The 21,997-nt window shown below is 51.7% G+C and overlaps 1 protein-coding gene across 1 annotated transcript in view; it reads right to left on the bottom strand.

The window, feature by feature from the left end:
- GRHL3 (grainyhead like transcription factor 3) overlaps nucleotides 1–21,997 on the bottom strand; it is a 33,796-nt gene that overhangs the window by 1,129 nt on the left and 10,670 nt on the right. The window contains exons 2-15 of the mRNA XM_088790527.1: nucleotides 20,651–20,837; nucleotides 18,053–18,114; nucleotides 16,407–16,752; nucleotides 16,079–16,152; nucleotides 15,445–15,598; nucleotides 15,110–15,221; nucleotides 13,745–13,839; nucleotides 11,379–11,537; nucleotides 10,655–10,733; nucleotides 10,394–10,527; nucleotides 8,659–8,693; nucleotides 7,334–7,422; nucleotides 6,456–6,541; nucleotides 3,920–3,984 (exon numbers count right to left, since the gene is read on the bottom strand). Coding sequence (XP_088646653.1) covers nucleotides 3,920–3,984; nucleotides 6,456–6,541; nucleotides 7,334–7,422; nucleotides 8,659–8,693; nucleotides 10,394–10,527; nucleotides 10,655–10,733; nucleotides 11,379–11,537; nucleotides 13,745–13,839; nucleotides 15,110–15,221; nucleotides 15,445–15,598; nucleotides 16,079–16,152; nucleotides 16,407–16,752; nucleotides 18,053–18,114; nucleotides 20,651–20,837 — 1,677 coding nt within the window. The remainder of the gene's footprint in view (nucleotides 1–3,919; nucleotides 3,985–6,455; nucleotides 6,542–7,333; nucleotides 7,423–8,658; nucleotides 8,694–10,393; nucleotides 10,528–10,654; nucleotides 10,734–11,378; nucleotides 11,538–13,744; nucleotides 13,840–15,109; nucleotides 15,222–15,444; nucleotides 15,599–16,078; nucleotides 16,153–16,406; nucleotides 16,753–18,052; nucleotides 18,115–20,650; nucleotides 20,838–21,997) is intronic.

Genomic DNA, 21,997 nt, shown 5'->3' with positions numbered 1-21,997 from the left:
TACAGGGGACGGCACAACTCAAACCCACGCCTGCCAGTTATCATGCCCACCTACGGCGCCAGGCTGCTGCTTCTAGAACACACGAGTGTGGACACTTTTGAGCAACTGACATGGAGATTTGGGAGAGACGCAGTGCTCCTTAGGCACCAGGCCAGACTGAGGACTCAGGCACAGAGTGTGAGTTCAAAAGCAGGAGGTGTGGTGGGTGGACCAGTGTGGTTTGGGTTCAACAGGAGACTGCAATGTGTCATTCAGGTGTGCCTGCCTCAGCCAGAGCAGGTGCCACCCAGCCCACTCAGGGCTGAAGCTGAAATTGCAGGGATGGTACAATACACCCGAGGAGCTTGGCCTTCTCTCTCCCCACACTCTTCATGAAAGGACCTGGGCCAATCTGGGAAGGATGGAGCCACCATGGCTGTGGCCCTCTGCAGGGGGGCAAAGCCAGAGTGTGTGCCAAAGGGCACCCCTCTAGGAGCTGCTTCCCTGATGAAGGACCCATGAAGACGTGACCCAACCTGATCATGCCAGCTTTCCCTTTGTCATGGAGTTGAGTATTTTCATCCATCCCTTCATCCATCCGCCCCATCAGTAAAAAAAAAACCTAGGGGCCTAGAGATCCCAGATCCTGTCCCCCAGGAGTTTACATTCTAGTAGGGCCTGGGAGAACAAATCATTATAACCGTATTATTCTGGTTCATAGATAGGGAAGCTGAATCTCAAAGAAGTAAAGTCATTTAACTGGGGTCACACAGGTAATAGATGGCTGCGCTAGGATTTGAATCCAGACTTGTCTTTCCACTGTATCATTGTTTTTTAGAAGGAAAAAAAAAATGAAAAAAACAAAAAGCCTGTAAATACAAGTTAGGAAGTGGAATATATAAGGAAGGCAAAATTCAGGGCTGGGGGAGAGTTCAGATGAGGGCAAGATTGCTTCAAGTGGGGCAGGAATGTGTGTGTGGTGGGGTGAGAACCCCAGACCACACTTCCTGGCAGGTAGTGTCTGCTTTCCTGAGGACTCCACAGGGGAGGTACTAGCCTTGTCCCCTCCCCCCATCCCTAGGTCAGGAGAGGCAATGGAAACAGCGGTGAGCCAAAGCCTACTGCCCACATTTAGCTGTCTCTGCTGCAGCACCAAGCAGCTGCTGCTTTCTGGAAGGAGGTCTGGGCTCAGGCTGGGAGGCTGCAGTGCTGACTGCCAGTGTCTAATTATAGGCTCCCGCTTCCTCTTCCTCGGGTCCTGTTTGCAGTTCCTTCATTGCACAGAAGGATCTTTGTCCTGGGGCTGCAGGAGACTGAGGCTGGGGCAGAGTAGGGGGCACCTTGTCAGTGCAGGGTTTTGTTTGTTCCATACAGTGGCATTTATTGGGTGCGTCTAGGTGCCAGGCACCGTGTTTAAGTGCCTACGTGCATGAACTTGAAGACTGCCTCCCTCCCCCTCCCAGGCAGGGCCTCCCAGTGGGCCCAGGTGCGCGCCTGTGCACAAGGGATCCCAGACAGGCCCATGGACCCCTTCCCCTCAGAGGTCAAGGACAACTGGGCCCTCTAGGCAGGGGCTTGTCAGGAACCGCTGTCCCAGAATGTGGGCCTCTTGTCACTTGCCAGCTTCTAGCTGTCTTCTGTCCTGGTTCGCATGAACCCCCTGGCCAGCTGCCAGCAAAAACAATGTATTTGTTAATCTTTCAAGCATTCAGTGGTGCTTGTAAAGCTGATTGTATCTACCTTTGTGCAGAGGACTTCGGGAGGGTTCTAATGAAAATAAACTAGGCCACTGACTAGAATTTCTTTTTCCTCTGTGGGAGGTGGCGAATGAGCCTGGCCTCTCCCAAGAGGTTTTCTGGGGACTCTTCTCATTTAGGCATCTCAATCCTAGGCCTGAGGTTTCCATGGTTGGTGGTGTGGACGGGGTGTGGGGTGCCTCTGAGTGATGCCCTGGGCTATGGAGCTGGCCTGGCCACAGCCTGTATTTGCACATGGCTTAGTGGTTAGAGGGACAGCAGGAGGCAAGATAAAATAGTGGGTATGTGCACAGGCTTTAGACAGCCCGGGATTCCTTCTGCCAGTTACTAACTGTGAGCCTGGGACTACTCAGAACCTCAGTTTCCTCCTCTGTAGAAATAGAGATAATCATACCACACTCAAAGGGTCAATGAGACGATGCCTGTGAGTTAGCTAGCCCAGCACCTGGCATGTAGGAAGTGCCCCACACATGGGAGTTACTATAATTATGGTTTAAATAGCTAGCTGGGCTTAAGGGAAAGACTTGTAACTCAGCCAGTGGGGCTGGGGCGTCCTTGTATGCATTGCCTCCCCACACCCCACACTTTGTGTAGGAAATGCACAAAGGCATTTCCTAGCCCCTCAGCCCAGCCTGTGGTGGGATCCGCAAGGGATGCTGGCTGCAGGTGGGGCTGCAGCCAGGGGGTGTGGGCACTGGCACCGAAGGGGAAGTAGAGCTAGGCTTGTCTGGGCAAAGCAGAGCCTGCCCTCTGCTGTGAGTTAGATTTTGCTCCTGAGAGTGTGTGAGCCCCAGTTTGAAACCGAAACTTGGAAGCAAAAAAAAAACACAGAAAAAACCCTAGACACTCATACAACCAAAACCAAATGGATCTTTTCCCAGGGGCTGCAGGGCTGCACACCTTCCCCCCACCCCGCCCTTCTATGGGAGGCTGGGTGGGAACCAGAGGAGGGAGGGCAGGAGGGAGGTAAGGCTGAGCCTGTGAGGAAGGAGGCTGCCCCTGGGCCTGACTGGAAGGAGCCTCAATCTGAGTCCAAAACCTGCTTCACTTTGCAAAGTATATAAAGGAAAGGCCACAGAAAGTAGCCAGGAGGCAAAGCCTGAGCACCTTCCAGAGGCAGGGCGGCCAGGAAGTGTAGCTGCAGTTAGACTGTCCAGGGCAGGAGGGTAGGGGCAGAGCTGTGGGCAGGGGGCTGGGAGTGTTCCCAGAGCCCTGGTCCTGGGTCCTCTGGGCAGGGAATGGCAGGGGCCCCACGCTGGGCTGTGAAGCGACCTAGTTAGAAAGGGCTGTGGAGGCCCAACTCACTGGCTCTGACCAGGTGACCGAAGCCTAGGAGGGCAGTCACCATGTGGCCCTCCAGCTCGCCCCACCGAGGAATCTCCCGGGCAGATAACAAAACGTGCTGCGGTCCTTAGCATGAGTCCTCAGGAGCCCATGGTAGGTGGCAGGCACTGCCAGGCCTTCAGAGGGTAAAGCTTTACTCCTCCCCCTGCCTCATGCAGACCTGAAGGTAGAGGAGGCTGGAGCATCCCCAGTGGGACTCCCTCAGAACCATGCCCCAGCACAGCTCCTGTCCCGTGGCGTGGCCAGCCACAGCCTTCTGGGCCCCCTGACTCAGCAGGTAGCAATGCTACTGGGCCCTTCCGCCTCCGAGCCTTTGCTCCGCTGCTCCCGGCCCTGAATGCTGTTTATCACTTCGGAGCCTCAGTTTCCCTATCTATGAAGTGTAGGTAATGGTATCTACCTGTGTGGCGGTGAGGGTTAAATGAGATATGTTTAGCACAGTATGTGACACATAGTAGGTGGTCAAGTGAATGGTAGTCAGTACCACCATCATCATCATAATCAAGTGACTTGGTTACCCAGTGGACTTGGGACTTGAAACTGCGTCCCCTGACACATGGCCCTGCACTTCCCCCTATCTCCCAGTCTTTCCCTTCCCAACAGTGATGAATGTCTGGTCTCTGCACATGACCTTGGCCTGACTAGGGGTTCTCCACGTACCACACCCCCTCATCCTCTCCACGAAGCCAAAGTACAAACACGTACAAACACAGCTCAACACTGAGCAGAAGGCCTCTGCCAGCCAGAGCATACCTGCTCGGAGCTCACTGAGCTAACAGTTTAGAGGGGAAGGGGCAGAGTGGGGGGAATGGGGAGACGGAGCTGTACTGGGCACTTACCCCCGCTTGCATTTCTTGTACACTTTGTAAATGTTCTCTTCAGGAAACCCATACTTCTCAGAGATCTGGAAGAGAACAATAGGCGATTCATTGTCTGCTTCCAGACCGTATGTATATAATGGTCTTTTCTACCATGACTTTTAACTTCCCAGTTATAAAAGTAAAATCTATCCACAGTGCGGAAAGATACAGAGAAGAAAATGACAGTCACCCATAATCCTGTTTCCCAGAGATAAACACCAGTAACATCTGGGTGGATTCCTTCCTGTCATTTGGCCATGTGTATAGATATTTTTAATATGTCACATAGTTTTACTTACCATTGTATATTATAAGCCTTCCCACATCACCACAAACTCTTGACAAACAGCTTAGCTATAAACTATCCCAGAGGGCATCACCACTTCCCTCCACCCCTGCCCATCATCAGGCATTTGGATGGTTCCAGGGCTAATGGCTTCCCTTTCACCAGTGGGCCGACTTTGTGCTAACTACTCATGGAGACGATGACAGTTAAATGAACTGGAACAATTAAATGAGTTGGTCCACAAGAAACAGGACAGTTCCTGCTATGTACTAAATACATGGTCAATAAATGGCCATTGTTATTATTTTATAAGTGGAGCCGTAGGGACTCTCTTGCCCTTTTGCAGCGGGGGTGGGGTGGGAGGGGGATGTGCGTGACCCAAACATTTCCCCCTTCCAGCAGGAATTAACTGAATTTGATAGGTGTGGATGCTGAACTTGAAGAAGATACAGCACGTGTCCACGGCCTCACCTAGAAGCCAATTTCCTGCCCCCATCACATCCCAGGATGCTGGAGCTCATTCTACAGACGAGGAAAGTACAGCTCAGAGACCTGTGAGCCACCTGCCTGCACTCAGACAGCCAGAGTCAGACATTTCTCCCCAGGACCCCTGAAGTTTCCTCTGGGGCAGACAGAACTGGTCTGGTCTCTGTTCCAACACCTGGCGTTGCAGAACTCTGAATAAGTCACCTTACTCGGCTGAGCCTCAGTTTCCTCATTTGTAAAATGGGCATAATAAGGGGATGTACAACAGGTGGTTCTGCACATGAATTGAGATGATTCTGTAAAGGGCCCAGCCCAGTGCCTGGCCCCCGGTGAGAGTTCAGTCAAATGTCGTGGTTTACTTTATTATTGATTGCCTTGAAGCAGCAGCGAACCTCAGGCCAAGGGCTTTAGGCTGAGGTTGTCCTTGCTGGGCCTATTAGGACAAGGATCAAGTTCAGCTCCTCAGTTATTCTCTGCTTTGACAGAGATCCCTCTAGGCAAGAAAAATTCTTATTTATATTAATGGTGATGTGACTGGAAGCTACCAGGAAAATCTGAAGTCAATTGAACCAAGAACATAGGAACTTTCTAACCATAAGTTGCACAAGGCCAGCATAGGCTGCCCCATTAGGTAATGAGCTCTCCATCCCTGGAAGTATACAAGTCAGGAGTGGGTACCCACTGGGAAGAGCTACTAGGGAGAGAATTCAAGCACCACACGGGGAGCTGACCCTTTAAGGTACTCTCCAACCCAAAGATTCTGAGTCTATATTCAAATGACATTAATGACCTTCTGGGAGCCCAACTTCCTGGGGCTGGTGCCAAGCAAGGCTGATGATATGTAAAGAGAACAGGAGAGCATAGCAGAGTGGAGAGAACTTGGGCTGGAATCCCAGCTCTGTCACTCCTAGTAACTTTGGCAAGTCACCCAATTTCTGGGAGGCTGTTTCCTCGTGGGAAATGAGGAGATAATAATAGTACCCACTTTTCAGGGCTGTTACGAGAATATGGTGAGCTGGCAAATGCAGCATGCCTGACAAAATGCCTGGCACATAGTGGGTCTTCAAAAAGTAGATAATATTAGGATGTGATTTATTTTTCCCTTCCCCAGCCCAAGATCTTGGAACCACATGATCGGCCTTTTAGCACAGCGCAGGCAGCCCTGGTGAGGCTGTGTTTGCAAAGCTTTTAGCTGAGCCACAAAGCTGCTGTGGGTTTTGTTCGGGGCTGTTTCACCAGCTCTCTGGTGTTTGAGGAGTTGGGGACGTCTCCTTGCCCAGACACTACCTTCAGCCTCCCGGGCCAGCACCCTCCCAGCCAACTATAAGCTACAGGAATGAGGCCCCTGAGAAAGAAAAAAGAGTATCTCTAGGGCCTGGCCTTTTTGGGTTTCATTCCCATTAAAATAGAAACAGGTTTGCAAAGCCAACAAAAAGCTCTGGCCTGTCAGACAGCAGCCATCAGATTAAGGAGGATTTATGATGTATGCGACTCTCAGGGTGGAGCCAGGATTCTGGCTGGGAGATAACATCACAGAGGCACACCCCCACCAGCCAGCCCGCAGCACCCCCGCCCCCCATGGGGTTGGACAGGTGGGCCACCACATCAAGGTTCCAGTATATTCCTTCCCAGAGCCTTCCTGTGGGAAATCAGAACTGTGTGGGGAAGAGTGAAGAATGGTGTACCCAGGAGCACAAGAGGGGGGTCTGGCTAGGGCAAGGGGAGGTCCACAAGGCCTCTTACCGCATTCCGTAGCCCCTTTAGGTCCGGGGTCTTCAGCATGAGGGCGTCAAACACCTCCTCGGTCTCCCTCCGCACGTACAACAGAACTGAGAAGCGAAAGGGTGAATTTTAGTGAGACGAGGAGGCTAAGCGAGCCTGGGAATACGTCAGGGGATGGGGGAATCTTAAAAAGTATTTTCCACATAAGATTGATCCCTGCAGAAAGGGCAAACCCTTGCCGATGCTCAGGCTGTGCGGCTCTTGGCGGGTGTGAATCCCCGCTCTCCCACCTGCCAGCTGTGTGACTTTGAAGTTGTTTTAACATCACTGAGCCTCATTTTATCCAAATGGAAAATGGAGGCGGCCCCACCCCGTTTCACAGAGTTGCCTTGGGAATTAATGACATGACATTTGGAAAGACCACGTGCAGTGCGAGGCTCAGGTCAGGTTGCTGCAAACTTTACATCTTAGCTGCTTGTCAGTGTCTCCCTAATGGTCACCTACAGCCCCCAGAGGTTCGGGCATGTCCCTCTCCCCCAGTAAGTCACAGATTTAGAGTGTCCAAGCCAGAAAGCCAGCTATGGAAACCCCACCCGGCTCCTACCCCCATCAGAGGAAGTGGGAAGCCTTGCCCAACATAACCAGCCTATTGTGTTTATCAGCTGCTCCACGATATCCAACAAGCTCCATGACTCTCCGAGTACTCTGGGTACCCTCTTTACTCCCATCCCCACCCTCAAGTCTTGGTCCAACCCCAGCTCTGAGGCACAGAGCAAGCACTGGGGTGGGTGCTGCCCGGGCTGCCTGGGCCAGGAGCGGTGTTTGAGGCTTTGGGGAAGGCCTGATGGGGGGCTGGAGGCTGGGGGTGGGCCCAGACAACAAAACAGACGGGAGGCTACCTCTCTGAAGGTCGTCTTCCTTGGCCTGTTTGGAGGGCAGAGGCTCGAACTCATCAGTGAAGGGCAAGCAGGTGCGTTTCAGAGGCAGCCTGTGGGGATGGCAGAGAGGGACTCATCAGGAACCCAGGGGAATCTCAGAGTCCGAAGGATCCCGCTGGTCCTCCAGGGGCCCCAGAGGTGAAGAAAACCCCATGAGAATAGGCACAAAGCAGTGGGAAAGTGGTTAGAGTAGCATGTTCTGGAGTTGGACTGCCTGGGTTCAAATCTCAGCCCTGTCACTCACTAGCTGGGTGACTCGAAGTGAGTCTCTTAGCCTCTTAGGGTCCCCATCTATAAAATGGGGTGACAAAGTAATAACCACAATACTTCATAAAGTTGTGAGGGTGAAGGAGATAACACATACTGCTTTTAGAACAGTGCATGACACACAGTAGGGCCTCGATAAATGTGGACTATTGCTGTTTCAATATTATTCTTCTTTGAAAGAGGTCGGATGTGAGTCAGTGACTAGGAGGGAGGGTTGTCAGATTTGGATAAGACAGACTAAGGTTCCAGCCTGCCTCTGCTACTTGGGTAAGTCACGTCACTTCTCTAAGCCTCAGTTTCCTCATCCATAAGTAGACCAATAACCCCTGTTCACCTGACTAGCTGGAGCTGCTGTGAGGGGATAAATGACATAATTTGGTGTGAAAGTACCTTATGAAAAGTATCTCGTTTATAAGGAAGAGACTGATATCAACAATAAGTGATCTTCAAAAAGTGCTTTCCCACTTACAAAGATTCCATTTAAATTCCGCCCTCTCCTAGCTGTCTCATCCCCATGAGGCCCTTTTCCTCATCTGATAGTTTTCTAGGCTGACACTGAGTAACGTGAAGGGACTGTGGCTGAGAAAGGCAGGGCCATGGAGGCCCTTGCTAGACTGAAGGGCTAAGGGGCCCAGGTCCCTTCCCATGCTTCTTGGCGTCTGGGGAGTGTGTGTTGGGGGTAAGGGGAGGAGGGGCTGTGATCCCCCTAAGTCCTCCAGCACAGCTTCCCCTCCTCACTCTCCAAATCTGCACCACCATCTCTGAGGCTTTTTCTTTCCCTTTTTACAAGCAGATGTCTCGCCAGAGATTCGCCAACTTTTCACATAAAACAAACCCATAAAAACCCAGGCAGTTTCAGTGCGAAAGGAGCATGAATGTAGGTTGGGGGTGGGGGGCAGAGTCTCAAGCTGCTTCCTCTGGGCCCAGCCCTCAGCTTGGGGGGCAGCAGAGGGAAGGGCAGGTAGTGAAGGGGGGTAGAGAAGGCAGGGTGGTGAGGCCCTGGGCTGCTTCTCCCGTACCTGTTGGAACTGCCGTGTCCCGCCGAGGACACTACCTGCAATGAAAAGAAAAGACATTTTCTATCACATGCTGGAAGATGAGACAGCCCTCCGCTGATGGAGGCTTTCTGAGAGGGACACATTTTGGTGAGCGGGTAGGGGGTCTGGGGGGTGGGGGTGGGTTGCAGTTTCAGTGCCTTTCAGCCTGTTCTGCTCAGATAAGAACCATTAAAGTAAGCTGAGGTCTTGAGTCAAAGGAAGCATCCTGCCCAACTTGGATGAATTAAGGACTCAGTGACACACAGGTGATGCTAGAGAAATGTTGGCGGGATCAGTGAGTCCCACCTGAGCTCCAGCACGCCCAAAAGGGCTGGCACTACACACTGCCCAGCAGCTGGTGACTAGATGTCCGAGCTGAGGCAGAGGAGGTGAGGGGAATAGGCATTCTTCTTGACCCTCCTGTGTGCCTGGCACTTGCTGCCTGGTGCAATCTTCACCAGGCCCACAAGATGAGACACTGAGGCACAGAGAGGGCAGAGAGCCCCTGGGGTAACACACCCAGCAGGAGCCCAACAGGAAGCAGACTCCAGACTCAGGTTCTCCCCTCTTTCCACTTCCCGGGGTGTCCCCCTCCACAGCTCACATGTGGAAAGACTGGTGTCTCTCCCGCCACCCCCCCCCCCCCCCCCCGATCAGCTGTCAACTTGGCCACAGGGACCTTAATCCTAAGAGGTCATCTCCCAACTTGAAGCCTCTGGTTGAGGAAAAAGGGTGAGTTAATGCAGCCTCCTGTGCTTCTGGGGCAGTGAAGGGAAGACAGCTGCCATAGGAAGGGCTTTAAATGTGTGCCACGGGTGACATCAGTATTGGCTGCTCTTTTAGCTCCATCGTCTGTCTTGTACACCAAAGGTTGTTTCTGCAAACATTTCCACCTACACAGTGGGGAGCTATGACCTCGACGGAAGGAAATCATCAAATTGTTTAATATGGAAGCAGACGAGTAGATGGGCTCTAGGATCTTGATTCTGCCATTGACTTGTTATGTGACCTTGTCTGGGAAAATGGAGATAACAAGTCTCTGCCTCAAAGGATGGCTGGGAGGGGAAAGGATGCAGTGCAGTAAAGGGCCGAGCGCTCCTGGCATGCCCAAGCTCCTCAGTCAATGGCTCCCGGCTTGAGAGGTGGAGTAGCTGGTGGTAAAGGGCTCCGTTTCTGAAGACAGGCTGCCTGGGTCTGGCTCTGCCACTTCCTGTGTAACTTGGGGAGGTATGTGTGCCTCAATTTCCACCCCACAAATCCAGGGAGAATAATAGCCTCAAGTTCGTAGGAATGTAGTGAGGGTCAGAAGAGGTGATGGGAGGAAAGTGCTGCAACCAGAGCCTGCTGCACAGCGAGAACTCACAGATCTTTGAGGAGGCCCAACCTAATCTGGGGCTCAGGTACTAGCAACCTCCTCTGTGTATGCTCCACGCACCAACATTTTGATCGTTATAAAGTCCATTTCCTCATGAGCATTCTTCTCTTGAGTAGAAAATTCACTGAAGTTAGGTGACCATTTTTATACATTTCTAAATTCCCTGGGATTCAATAAAGGTATTTTCGTTTTGATGTAAAAACAATAAAAAATAAAAATACTACGACCTATAAACATCTAAATGGGCCTGGGTTGGCTGAGGGGCAGGTAGCTCCCCACAGGTCTGTGCTAAGGCAGGCCCCTCCCCGCAGCTAAGACCCTCGCTCAATCCAAGTTCCTCACCCCTCCAGGACGCTGCAGGCCAGAGAAGTGAACATTGGGAATGAACAGCACTGGCGGGGTCTCCAGGTCAGCCTCGGGCCGCAGATAGGTGGTCTCATTGCCCCTGAAGCCAGACAGCAGGCAGCCCTTGATGCCTGATGGAAAAAGGGAGGAATTGTGACCTGAGATCCCTTCATTCATGCCCCCCAGCCTTGCCCGCTAGTCTTCTTTCACCTCCACCCCAACTCAGCCCAGTCCAGTCCCTGACCCATCCCCACTGACCATTGTTGCTGGAGTCCGGGCACTTGACCTTCCTCCGGAACTGCTTCCGCTCATCATCTCGCATCTTTCTCTCGGCTCCCTTCAAGGTAGAATGGGAAGGGGGTCACCAAGGGTCTTGGGAGGGGCTGGCTGCTTTGCATGTTAAATATGAGCCAGACTTCTGGTGCTGCTTTCTTCCCAGAGTGAGACCAGGAAATGGGAAGGTAACAGCACTTGGAGCCAGAGGTCAGGAGAGAGAGAGGGGGAGGAGAGAGGTGAGAGGTGAGAGGGGAGAGGGGAGAGGGGAGAGGGGAGAGGGGAGAGGGGAGAGGGAGAGGGAGAGGGAGGGGGAGGGGGGAGGGGGGAAGGGGAGGGGAGAGGAGAGAGGGGAGAGAGGAGAGGGGAGAGGAGAGAAGGAGAGGGAGAGAGAGAGGAAGGAGAAATGGAGTCAGAGGGACACAAGGAGAAGAAAGAGAAACGTAAAAAAGAGAGACATGGAGAGGTATTTACAGAGATCTTCAGAAAGAGAAAGAGACAAGATAGGAATGCAGACACAGGAAGGTAGGAAGGTGTACATAGAGCGATCAAGATAGACGCATGACAGGCACACAGAGACAGAGAGAGACATTCAGAGAATAAGTACAGAGAGACAGACACACCCAGAGTGGCTGGTAAGAATGCAGGGTGGGGGCTGGACCTCCTCCCTCCCCAGACGCAGCACAGGGTCTGTCTGTCTGTCTGTCACCTTGTCACAGAAGATCTTTATCTGGCAGACGGCGCGGTGTACCAGGCGCTCGGTGACCGAGCCACAGTCATAGGTGTCAATCTGCAGGTTCAGTGGGACCCCCTTCACCCCCTTCTGTGAGGAGAAGTCTGTGCTGAGGCAGTTGACACCGATGAAGACCTGAGGACAGACGGGGGAGCTGAGTAAACAGACTGCCCAGGTCTCCAGCCCTGCGTCCCACAGCCACCTGCTTATGGAGCCTACTGTGTGCCTGGCGAGCACCCTGAATCCTCACACCGCCCTGGGAGGCAGATGTCACCTCTCTTTTACGGAAAGGGAAACTGATGCTCAGAGAGGTGGCCACACAGGGAATGTGTGCGGAAGCAAGGCTATGAGCCCAGGTCTTCACCAGTGGACGATGCGGCTCCCACTAGATTGCCAAGGGCTGCCCAAAGGATCAAGGCCCTGCAGGGAGATTAAAGGTCCCTTAGGGGCTTAAAATCCAGCTTCACTTTTCTGCAACTCAGAGCCAGGAAGCAGAGAGGGGCCATCCTCCCCCGCTCCCCACCCCTCCACCAGCTTCAGAAGACCACTTTCCTGCTGGGCTTAGGCTTGGGCCATAGAGGGTGAGACACTGCCCCTCTGCACCCCAAACACCAGCTCCAGCCATTGCTGGACCAGTTGAAGAAATGGAGGCTCTGAGCAGGGACGTCACTTGCTGACATTTCCACAGGGAGTCAGGCAGGGTGGCATAGTGGAATTAGCCTGGACATGGGGCCACCTAGACCTGGGGTGGGAAGCTAGGCTCTGCTTCTCACTAGCCATGTGGCTTTGGACAAATGCTTTAACCTTACGGAGGCCTCAGTTTCCTTATTTGCAAAATGGGGACAATTAAACATACTGCGTGTGGCTGTGAAGGTACATGGATCACTTAGTGGGCACATAGTGACTGCTGTTTTGAGTGTCAATCCAAAGCCTGTACTTGACTGAGGGCAGCCTGGGGTCAGTCTTAGCTGGGCATTCCCTGGCAAGCTCACCTGGTGACTGTCTACCTGCTGACTCCTCCGTGGGGTACTAGGACCAGATCCCACTCCCGACCAGCCCCTGTTCTTTGGGACATTTCCCTTGGAAATGACCCTGACCTGAACAGTGGGGGTGGGGTGTGATGCCTTAGTAGACCCCCTACCTTCCCAGCTGGCCGTGGGGGCCCCAGTACATGCCAGACATACCTCCCCCTTAGCCAGCTCAGCCCTAATGCAGTCCAGACCCAGCTCACACCTGAGAAAGACCCAAGCCTGGGGGCTTAAGAGGCTGTGAGAAAATCCCAACCGAAACCCACCTCTCCCTTCCCACGAAACTCTTTCCCCACCTCCCTGAACTGGAGGCCCCAGCTCCCCCTCCAGCCCCTGGCATCTGTTTGAATAATAATAATCCCTCCCTTTGTGTTTTCAGAGCCCCTCACTTCCATTTTCTCCAGCCCGGCTGGACCACCCCATGAGGCAGGCAGGGAGACAGGAATTAGCTCCCCAGCCTATCCTGCCAGACCTGCCCTTGCCATCGCGGGACCCAACCCTGGTCTGAAGGGGTAAACCTGGCCCAGGGAGGGGAAGGGACAGGCCCAAGGTCACCCAGCCCCTAGCTCTCAGACTAGTGCCCTTTCCATGATGCCAGATATCCAAACAGAAAACCAAGACAGAGAGGCCCAGAAGCGCACGGCGAGTTCGAGGCTGGCCGTAAGCACTAAATGGCTTAATTGCTAGTATGAGCAAAAATCAGAGGCTCCATTTCTCAGACCTCCCTAATGGGTCTGGCACTGTGCCCATCTCTTAGACATGCATGATCTCGTGGAATCTTCACCACAACCCTCAGAGGCAGATTACTGTTCCCTTCCTATGGGCTCAAGAAATGAAGTAACTGGGATTTCAGCCCTCATCTACCAGACCCCAAAGCATTTCTCCTGCAATATCTGCATGGGCCTGCAAGTCAGGAAACCTGGTGTCATCAGTGCCTTGCAGTGTGACCTTGCATAAGGCTCAGTTTTCCTATCTGGTAAATGGGTGGACTGGATTAATAAAAACAGCCACCACTTATATGCCAGTCTGTGTGCTACCTTTTACTTATCTCACCTGATCCTCACATCAACGTAACAGTTGGCGCTAGGATTACACCCCAACTTTACAGCCCCGGCACTGGTCCAAGGTCATACAGCTGGAATATGGGCCCAGCATTTCCAGCTTCAGAGCCTGTGCTTCTCCACCACTCTCTATCCCGCCTCTTCCATTGATGCCCTCATCAGAGCAGCTGCCACACCCCTAGGTGCAGGCGAGCCCTTTCCCCAGGATGGGGACTTCAGGTGGCCCAGCCGCATCCTGGGCCCCAGCACTGACCTTGGCCTCCTCGTTGACATTCCACACGAAGGACAGTGCGTTATAGGCCACCTCCTCAATGTGTTGCACGGTGTTGAAGTTTTCTTTGCAGTCAGCTGAAACCACAGGAGACCAGAGGAGAGTCAGGAGAGAAGAGATTTGGGGACATCGCAGGGAGGAGGCATTTAGGAGCTCATCCCCTTTATTGGCAGGGACTTGCATCCTTTCCCCCAAGAACCATGCTTCAATGCAGGGAGGAACCTGGTTATTGTGCCCTGGGTTACAGGTGGGAAAACAGGTCCAGCCTAGGAAGCAGATTTTACCAAAACCCAGAGGGAAGCTCTCACCTGGACAACTTGACCAGGGCCTTCATTGTTTGGGGGTGGAGATTACACTTCTCACTGGGATTGTGATTTAGGAGATCTCCATAAAGCAGTAGTAGCAATAATAGTGGTTGGCAGTAATAGCAGTAGTACTAAGTAGTACCAGTGCTATTAATACTAAACTATTGAACTAATACCTAACTACTAATATTGAACAAATGGTCGTATGACCACCATTTAGGAACACGTATAAGATGGCAAGCCCTTCTTTAGTCCTCACAAACAATGATGCTATGAATATTCAGCTTACACAGGAAGAAAACGAAACTCAGAGAAGTCTGGTCCCTTACCCAGGGTCACACAGCTAATAGAAGGCAGAACAAGGAGTGGAGCTCAGCTTTGTCTGGCTCCTGAACCCAGACAAAGCGCCTAACCACTCTGCTTTCTGGCCTCTCAGATAAGTCACTGAATTGTCCCTATATGTATCATGTTCTCCAAGATACATTGCTCCAAGGCAGAAACAGCACCGTAGACAGGTAGGGCAGCTGGCCTCGTTCCATTTGACAAAGGAAGAAACTGAGGCTCAGAAAGGGGAGGTGACACAGGCCACACATCAGAGAGTGATGGGGCCAGAACCTGGAGACCTGTGGCTCAAGCCTTCCAAATCACCAGGAGCCTGCACTGTTATCTTCTGCACCTGTGTCTCTGTCCGTTATGCCCCCTGATGGGGTCAAACAGGCCAGTATCCCAGGGGCCTATTTATCTGACACAGCTGGGACCCCCAAGGCCCTGTTTATCCCAAAGCAACCCAGAAAAGAGGCTACTGCTTCCAGACAACAGATGCAAATCCTTGCAAACACCATAGTATTTGACCTGGAGACGGGGGCCAGGCAGGCAGCTGGGGTCAGAACTAAATCCTGCAGAGGACAGAGGGGGCTGGGGAAGAGGGGCACATCAAGACAGGTCTGATGGGGTGTTTGTGTGTGTGTGAGAGAGAGATAGAGAGACAGAAATAGAGACAGAGAGGGAGAGAGAGAGACGGGGGGCTTGGGCGGGCTCTCACCCACATCGATGACCCGCTGCTTGGCAGTGGGTTGCCGGGAATGCCAGTGTTTCCAGAACCGCAGCTGCTCTACCGGGACCTTCTCATTGTCGAAGACAACCATCACCACACTCTGTAAGCACAGCGGTCTCTGTGACCCCCGGTCTTTGGAAAAGCCCACACTGTGTGGGTCCCTTCCCTAAGCGTGGATCCAGTGGCCCCGTCCTTTTGCCTCAGCTTTCCCCAGTTCATGGCAATGGACAGTTATCCAATAGCACCCCCTCCCTGGGTTCCTGGCAGGCAGGGCTAGCCTGACCATCCCACCCCCATCCCAAGCTGCTCCAGGGCCAACGCACCTTGACTTTGTTGGAGGATAAGGGAAGGCCTTTGCCGCCTGCCGGGGTCCGCAGGGTGACGGGGTAGAACTGGCCCTTGTTGAGGTAGGCCATGGGCGACTCGCCCGACTTGATGTGGATGGCTTTGGGGGAGCCCAACGTGTACTCAAAGTCACTGCGGGGAGGAGGGAGAGGACAGTGAGGTTGTGCTTCCTGGCAAAGTATCCCAAAGGGCAGTGGGGCAGGAAGCCTGAGGCTCTGCTGTGGACTTGCTCTATGACCTTGGTAAATCACTCTACTTACTTCCCTGGGCCTCAGTTTCCACATTTGGGGTTCTATTTCATGGCTTTGTTGAGCAACAATCCTGCTGAGTAATAAATAATGGAAACTAGAGAGACCTCTAAGCGATGACAAAGCCACATGGGAAACCAGGGGCAACAGAAGCTTAGTTTTCTAACGGTTCTGCGACCTGAGCTCCTTATCACAGCCCCGGAAACAGATGTGGAAATCATTCTTTTTGTGTCTTTCCTTTTATATATCTTCATTCCCCTCTTTTCCTTCGTTTATTATGCCTGCTCTAGGAACAGTGTGAGTCTCTGTCTACAGTCCCCCGCCCACTGCCCGGGTGGTCAAGGGTTTACAGGGGCTGAGTTACCTCTTGGGGCAGGAATAGTCCTCTGAACACGGAGGTTCCGGTGACGTTTTCAGGATATCTGAGAAGAGCAGCGACTGCAGAGAAACACAATCCAAAGAGAATAAATGACCATGTTTAGGCTGCTGGGGCCTCAGCCTAGGGTTGGTACATACAGCTGTGCTGATTGTGCAGTGCACAACCTGGACAATAGTACATGGCAGCCCTGCCTCAGCTCTAGGATTCTCTCCTAAGGATTCCAAAGCTCTGACCTCCTCACTGTCTTTTCTCCTTCTGCACATGCATGCACATATCTGGGGATTCTATGAGGGGAATAAGGGTGGGCCCTCACCTCTTGTGGGTCATCTTTGAAGGTGCTGTCTGGCTGCCAGCGCTGTGTGGGTGGCACTCCATGAATGCTCTCAAACAAGGAGTTGAGGGAGCCGTTATCATACACATCACTGGTGGGCAGCAGGTAGCTGTCCACAGACCCAGCTTCCAGCTTGCTGGGGCCTGTGGGGAGGGGAGCTGCCTTGCCCGGGGAGGGCACGGCCCCCTCCAAGCTCATCAGGTTGTTCTTCTTGAGCACATCTGGGTACTCTGGGGCTCCAGACACGTTCTCTGTCAGGAATTTCATGAGGTGCGTGGGACTTTCAAGGGGGGCGAGGTCCATCTCATATTCCATGCCATGGTAGTACCTGGGGAGAGAGAGGACAGCTAAGTGAGTGCACCTCTTCTCCTGAGGGGTCAGGGGCCCTTAGCTGGATTGGAAAGAGACCCTCATACTGGCACACTGACCTTTAATGGGATGTAATAGGCCCTTGCATGACGCAAGACGCTGGAGCAGGCCCATTTGTCACAGGAATGATCAGGGTGTCAAAAATGGAACCAAGTATAGGCTCATGGTTGCTTTATCCATTACAGTACTTGGTCATTTTAAAAACCGAAAGTTTATTTATTTCTTAGCCAGAGTCAAATGTCCCTACTTTAAAACAACTGCATCGCGTCATCCCTTAGGTGTGTGTGCAGGAGTGTAAGTACAGGTAATAGATGTTGAGAAAAAGGTCTGGAAGGATATACCCCAAACTTCTAGGGGGGCAGAGGAGTAGGATTACAGGAAACTTTTACTTTTTACATTTCTATAGGCTTCGAATATTTCATAACAAGAAGGTATTACTTTGCTAAACCAGAAAGGGTACCAACATTTTAAAAAGTTCATTTTGAGAAAAGTCCCCCCACGCACCAAAGCCCCTGTTCCTGTCAGTGGAAGGTCCCTGAGCCAGCCGCAGGAGCAGCAATGCCTGTCTTAGCAGTTTGGATTTTCCAGAAGGTGGAGAGGAGCCCAGAAGTTTTCCCAGCAGAGGCCCTACATGGTGGCGGGAAAGGAGACCGTGGAAAAAGAGGGGCGGGGTCATTCTAGGACCCATCTGGCCATGAGCATTGCCTGGGCTGCTTTCTACAAAGAAAGGAACATCAGTGCCCTGAGGTACTACTGCCAGGCAGAGGCCCAAGAGAGCCAGAGGAAAGAAGTACTGGAACCCAGGGCTCCCTCCCCAGGAGGCTGCAGGGAGGAGCGTTTTGGGAAAAGCTGCCTTCAGGGCTTTTTCTACTGCTATGGCTTTGAAGTTTGTTTTCAGTAAATCCCAGCCCATCTGGCCTGCAGGCGTGGGTAGTGGTGGTGGTGGTAGGTATGTATGTGTGCAGGGTCTTAGGATTTTTGTCATCCCTAGTCTCTTTTGCCTTCACAAGCCCCTTCCTCCATACAAAATATTAAAAAATACATTTTACAATTGCATTGGTATAAAGACAAATATAATCCAGGTTGGATTATATTAACTTTTTTCCTTCTGATTTTAAAAGAGATTAAAAACTACTTTCGTGAGCCCCTACAAATACCGTGGGCCATAGGCAGTGCGCCTTCAGTGCCCAATGGCTAAGAGGCCCGAGTTAGAGATGGAGGTAGGTAAGGGTAGAGATGGTGGCAACGGTGAACCTCACCTCTTTCCTTGGTCGTTCCGGCACCCGGTGCTTGAAGACAGTATCCGCTTCTCCTTGGGGCCCTGAGAGGAAAGGAAGGAAGGATTTATACATGGCTCTTGGGTAGATCCGGCTGTTAGGAGCCTCAAACCCCTCCTATGGACTTGGCCAGGGGAGCAGCCTTGGTCAGTGGGAGAAAAATCACCAGTACTTCAAGTTGGCAGGAGCTCCAGCCATCATTTAGTCTGAGCCCCAACTTAGAGAGTGGGAGAAGTACCCCAAGATCAGCACTTAGGAATTAGGGAATTTGGAGTCAGGCAAGCCTTGCTTAAGTCCTAGCTTTACTGCTTAAAAGTGCTTTGTGACTTTGGATAAACCACTGCACCTTCCTGAGACTCAGTTTCTTCACATGTCAAACGGGGGAGTCTAACACCTACATGGACTCTGAATCCAGATTTTTTGGGTTCAGTTCCTGGCTCTGCCACATCCCAGCTGTGTGACCTTGGGCAAGTCCCTTAACCGCTTTGTACCTCATTGTCCTCATCTGTAAAACGGGGATAATAATAGTAATACCAACCTAGGGATTGCTGTCAGCGCTTACACCAGCACTGAGCACATGGAAAGTACCACATAAATGTTACGTTTCATGATTAGAATTATAATGTTGTTGTACCTGAGAGCATCCAGGTAATTTCTTTTCACAGTTAATAAAGCCAGGACCTGGTGTCCAACCCAGTCTAGTGACTCCAACAGCTGGGCTCTTAATCACAGCGGCTGGGAAAGCAGGGAAGGCACCTGGCGCAGTGCCGGGCATTCAGTACGAGATGGTAAGTGGTCGCCTTTACGACTACATTGCCCAAAGCCACATTTCCAGTTTGTGGCAGGACCAGGTTTCAAACTCCCAACTTGGTGCTCTTTCTACACCACTAGACCATGTCCTTACGATCCATAGGGCTGCTGTGCTTCCAGAGTGCTCTGGGGTGGGGGTGGGGCGTGTATCTCACCAGGATGCTGTATTTCAGTAAACCACTACAGGTGTCACCTTCAGAGCCTGTCCCCACCATTCTGGCCCTGGGAATGGTCTCTTGCCCAGGGGAGATGGTGCTGGATTTTAGTTTATGGTCCATCCTTAAACTGTAAATCCCAAGCTGGTGTTTAAACCCAGACCTAGAATTCTGGCTCCCACCATGTCCCCACCCTGAGGCAGCCAATTCAAACTTCTCTTCTATCAGCCTGGGGCCAAACACTATCAGGCTGCTATAGGTCTGCTGGGGAGAAGGTAAGGTAGGACAACCATACTACTCCAGGATGAGAACCAAAGCCAGAGAGACAATTTGGGGCCTTCTCATATCCGGGACCATTTCAGCCCTTGGCCGCTAAATTTACACAGTTTACCTTCTTTCTTGTGGTAGGGTAGATAAAAATACTTCTTGGGCCAGTGAATTTGAGGACTTAGTTATAAGGTTGCTTTAAATCTTTAAGTTCAGAACCAGTTATCTCAACAATTAGCTATTCATGTCCCCCATCCTCAAATCTGGGAAAGTCTCTTGGAGCAATCACCCAGCCCAGGGATAGAAAGAAAGTTTGCTGTGCTGTGACAATTCCGACAAATATGTAGGGGCTGCCTAGAGTACTAGGTTTGAAAAGATTCTGTGGTCCCATGTACTCTCAGTGACAATGCAGGCTGTACTCCTCTAGCAATGTCTGAAACAGGCCAGGAGGCGGGGGGAGGGATGATGTCCTACGTGTTATGTATTTGTGATTGCTGACTGGTTCAAGTCCATTTATCAGATGTGGAGGGCCTAATTCCTAACTGACAGTCTCCCAGAGTCAAGGCCAAGGCCCTGGAAACAACTAGAGAATAATAAAAGATTGTCTGTCAGGAGGTTTTACAATGAGTACAATGGCAGCAAGAGTACGAAGGATAGTAAGACAGGAGAGGGAGAGGTGATATAACAAGATGGCTTCCAAGAGAAGGTGGGCCTTGGGAAGGGCCCTGAAGAAAGGGAATGGATTCAAGAGCAGAAGGCATGCTCTAGGTGGTGGGGTTCAAATAGGTGGGTGGGGCTGACAGGGCAACTGGGATGATCTAAGGGACAGGGTCAGAAAGAAGATGGCAGGTTGGGGGGTGTTGCTGTGATGGAGTAAGTGTGGCCGAGGCATTGGTCCATTCAATTAATTTATATGGCAGGCGGTATGGGGTGCTGGGGATTCAGTAATGATCACAGCATGGTTCCTGCCCTCCAGGAGCTCAGTCTCATGGGGGAGATGAAGAAATAAAGGCACAAATAGCAAGTTTCAAAAGACAGAGTCAAGGATGATGTTAGTGGTTACTGAGGGTGCCAAGACGAGGCACAGAATGGGAGACCCAAGAACACCTACCCCCATCTCAGTGAATGAATGAGGTAACACTGAAGCTGAGACCCAAAGCTGAGAGTAAGAGTTAGTCGGAGGAAAGGGGAGGGGGCCAGGCAGAGGGAACAGCATGTGCAAAGGTCCAGAGGTGAGAATGAACATGGTGATCGGCTGGGAGTGGTCATGGTGAGCTGCTGAGCCATGAGGCCTGAAAGCAAAGATATATTCAGTCGGGAGGGGCATGCTCAGAGGTGGTGCACGTACCATGTAGTAATCGTAGAGGAAGCTCAGGGCCGCAACGCTGTCATCATCCCCATTGACTCGCATCATGGCCTTCGTGGCAGCTGTCAAGGGGTTTTCTAGGTAGGTCTTCCAGGCCTCATCCTCGTTAGTGTAGGGGAACTTCTGGAAGTTGACTGGGTCATTCTTTAGCAGCCGCACAGACCTGAAACTAGAAGGCAAGTGAGGACGGTCAATTTTAGGCTATCTCAGAAAAAGGTCCATGAATGGTCAACCTTAGGCCAGTGTCCAGGAATTCAGAGCGTAACCAGCTTTACACACTTGAACCTGTTTCTCCTACCACCTCAGGCAGCTTGGGGGCAATAGAATGCTCCTGAACTCTGGAGCTAGATGTTTTGGGTCAATATCAAATGTCGGCCTGTAGAAGCAGTAGACCCAGCGCCTCAGGTCCCTCATCTACAACACAAGGACCATAATCCCTGTCTCGCAAGGCTCCTGAGAGGATCCAGTAAAATGCTTCCATAGTAGATACGTATTCAAGAAGAATTAGTGTAACAAGGATGGGAAATAACAATGACAAGCGCAAAGAACAAAATTTCCAGACAACACAGCATGAGTTCTTCTGAAGAAGCTCTCCTCAATATGGTGAAAGGCACAGAAGTCTAGAGACCATTCCGAGTGAGGGAGAGAGGGACAGTCTGCCAAGGGACAGAGAGTCAGGGCGAGGTAGCCTGTGGGTGGAACCTGGTCTTGGGAAATGGCACTTCAGACCTACATGTATTGTAGAGTGCCCCAGCAGCTGCTCAGATGCCAGGAACTGGAGTGGAACGTTGCAGGGCACACAGAGGCAAGCAGAGCCTGGGTACTGTGCTGAAAACTTGGACAAATACAAGGCATGTGGCTCCAGAGTCAAGCCATCTGGGCTCGAAGGAAAGAGATCAAGAAAGGCTCTGTGGAGGAGGCAGGCATTTTAGTCAGTGACACTCAGCACTGGGGATTATGTCACTCGGAAATGTGGGGGGAGGGGAACAGGGGTGGGGGGAGGAGAACAGGGCTAGGGGCATAATACAGAATAATAACGATGATGGTAAAAATAATACCTAATCGTTTTTGAGCATTGACCATGTTTTAGGCACTGAGCTAAGCACTTTTCATGGATTCTCTCATTTAATTCTCACAACAACCCTGAACGGCAGGTACTATTATTATTCCTATTTTGTAGGTGAGGAAACTGAAGCTCAGAGAAGCTAAGGGAGTTGCCCAAACTCCTGCCCAGAGGGGATTCAAGCACCAGCAGGATGATGCTGTAATACAGAATACTCTTCTCAAGCTTTAGCAGCATCAGAATGACCTGGAAGGCTTGTTAAAACA

The sequence above is a fragment of the Rhinolophus sinicus genome, chromosome 14 (assembly GCF_057876585.1).
Source record: "Rhinolophus sinicus isolate RSI-liver-muscle chromosome 14, RSI-T2T, whole genome shotgun sequence".
Taxonomy (NCBI): domain Eukaryota; kingdom Metazoa; phylum Chordata; class Mammalia; order Chiroptera; family Rhinolophidae; genus Rhinolophus; species Rhinolophus sinicus.
This window is presented reverse-complemented; position numbering and strand designations above follow the sequence as displayed.